The 2298-nt window shown below is 37.5% G+C and overlaps 1 protein-coding gene across 1 annotated transcript in view; it reads right to left on the reverse strand.

Annotated features, from left to right (window-relative positions):
- Positions 1-1026, reverse strand: part of jdp2a (Jun dimerization protein 2a) — a 4300-nt gene extending 3274 nt beyond the window's left edge. Inside the window, exon 1 of the mRNA XM_014012687.1 lies at positions 830-1026. Within this exon, the coding sequence (XP_013868141.1) occupies positions 830-917 (88 nt within the window). The 5' untranslated portion in view covers positions 918-1026. The remainder of the gene's footprint in view (positions 1-829) is intronic.
- Between the last annotated feature and the right edge of the window lie 1272 nt (positions 1027-2298).

Genomic DNA, 2298 nt, shown 5'->3' on the forward strand with positions numbered 1-2298 from the left:
AATTTAGACTGTAATAAAAAATCAATTAAGGGTTGCATGTGGGCAAAAATAAAGGATTTAAATCTCTTTTGCCTGCAGTGGACATAACCTTGTGTAAAACATGACTTTCTGCCCTCCAGTCATAGTTTTGAATCACGTGATCATGACGTCACACGGTGTTCCTTACTGCAGCTGAAAATTTACAGGAGTGAACATTTTCAAATTTCACCTTATAGCTTGCTTGTGTGATTTTAAGCCTTTTAAACTTCATTTCATAATAATAACTATGCTTTAAMGTTCCAGATCAAACATCTCTGCTTATCTTAGTGTTTTTGACTTGGATGTGTTTACTGTCTTTCTTAAAACGTGTGCAGTCATCTGCAGCTGAATTGCTCAACCTGAAAGCGGAAGTCTGTTTTTTTTTTAAGTGTGGTATCCGTCTTACGTAACTTTCTGTCCACTAGAGACCCACAGATATCAAATGTTAGGGTCTTTTTGGATATTTTAACTTGAATTCGAGTCTTGTTGTTRTTAATATTAATGTAGAGGATGACTGCGCAGCCTCGATGGACTAAACGAGAACATTTTGTTCTGATTTCTTCACGCAGTGATTCATGTGAAAAGAGCCAAGGAACATGATGTCTAAGCAAGCAAAAGAAAGGAGGGGAAAAGAAAAACACGTTTATTTATTTCTCTCTGCAGCAAGATCTACAAGGCAGCTTTACCTCGAGGATGATTCAAAGAAAGCAACAAAAGCGAGAGAAGAAGAAGAGGAGGAGGAGGAGGAGCTGCAGCCAATCCGCTTCAGGATGATCAAAACTGTCGGAAGTTTCTTTATTTGTTTACCGACCTGACTTGGATCCCAGGTGCAACAAATGTCCTTTTTTCTGCTCAGCCGACGGTCGAGAGTAGATTTTAAAAAGTGGGAATCGTTGCATCAGCCCGACTTTTTTTCAACGGGATCCCAATCTGGAAGGATTTGGGAATGCGGAAATAAAAGCGGGTGCCAGGGCGAACGTAAGCAGGGATGTTAAAAAAAAAAAAAAAAAAAAAGTAACAGTCGGGGAGNTACAGCTGCCATTGTAATTTCTATATGTAAAGGTCCTGTGCCAAATGATTGCTATGCCTTTTGGTACCTGTACAACTTGTCGTTTTTGAAATATTACTGTTTAAACTTTATTCCAAATTCATATAATGACAGTCAATGGGGTCTTGTAATGGTCCAATACTGCTCCCAGCTGTAATCAACTTGGTACTGAACCATAGTTTTTTAATATTTAATCTCAATAACTCAGTGTTTACAATACTAATATGATTGTATTTTGATGTTTTACTATATCATTGTCTTAATACTGCTCTATTGTTGTAATATTATGCAGTTTAGTATCAATAATTGTATTGGCAATGCRGCCTCTTTCTGCACACACAGAATCCGACCCCTGGCACCACACCCTGCCACAGCTCCAACAGTCTAATGGTCTATGTCATTCAATTCAATTCAATTCAAAAATACTTTATTGATCCCAGAGGGAAATTAGGTCATGGACTATCATGTGGGAAGATCAGGGTTCAAAACCCAGCTAAAGCAACTTTAACAAAAAAAAATCTCTTCAAACTTCATATTGTCACACAACTACCTTAATTACAAGCACCTGCTCACATGATAGCCACAAGCTGGTATAGAAAACACATTTGAACTTGGTCCCATTTCATTCTGCAAGTCCAATGCTGCAGGTAAAGCCATGCTGCAGTGACATGCTACATGGCAATGCACACTTGTTTTTACATCGTAAAAACCCATGTCTAGTTTCAGTTAGTTATTCTGCATTGCATTTGCAAAAGATGTTTTATTGTCGTTCTTTATTGAGAACTTTGTTGTTCACGTACCCAAAATAAATTACTCTTGGGAGCATATTTGTCTTTAGCGTGAGWTTGTTTTCTGTTTGTTGACTGTTTAATTTTGAATGGCTGTGCTGCAGCTCACGCACACACATGCAGAGTGTGGAAAAACAGAGGGATGGTCTGTGTTTGTTAATTTGGAATGAGTGAAATTAATTAATGAGGGGGGACACTTTATAAATGTTGTGTTTGAAACTTTGGATTTAAAACAGCAAGTATTTTCAAGTAAATGGGTTAAGTCCAAGTCACAAGTCTATGAATGTTTTTCAAGCAAAGTCAAAGTCATACTATGAATGACTCGAGTCTGATTGGAGTCCAAAAAAGACCTGAGTCAGATTTGGATAAAATATTGAATGTGTCACAATACTGATTATAAAGAAGGCAGTATCAAGATATCCATCCATCCATCCATCCATTTTC

The sequence above is a fragment of the Austrofundulus limnaeus genome, unplaced genomic scaffold (assembly GCF_001266775.1).
Source record: "Austrofundulus limnaeus strain Quisiro unplaced genomic scaffold, Austrofundulus_limnaeus-1.0 Scaffold2, whole genome shotgun sequence".
NCBI lineage: Eukaryota > Metazoa > Chordata > Actinopteri > Cyprinodontiformes > Rivulidae > Austrofundulus > Austrofundulus limnaeus.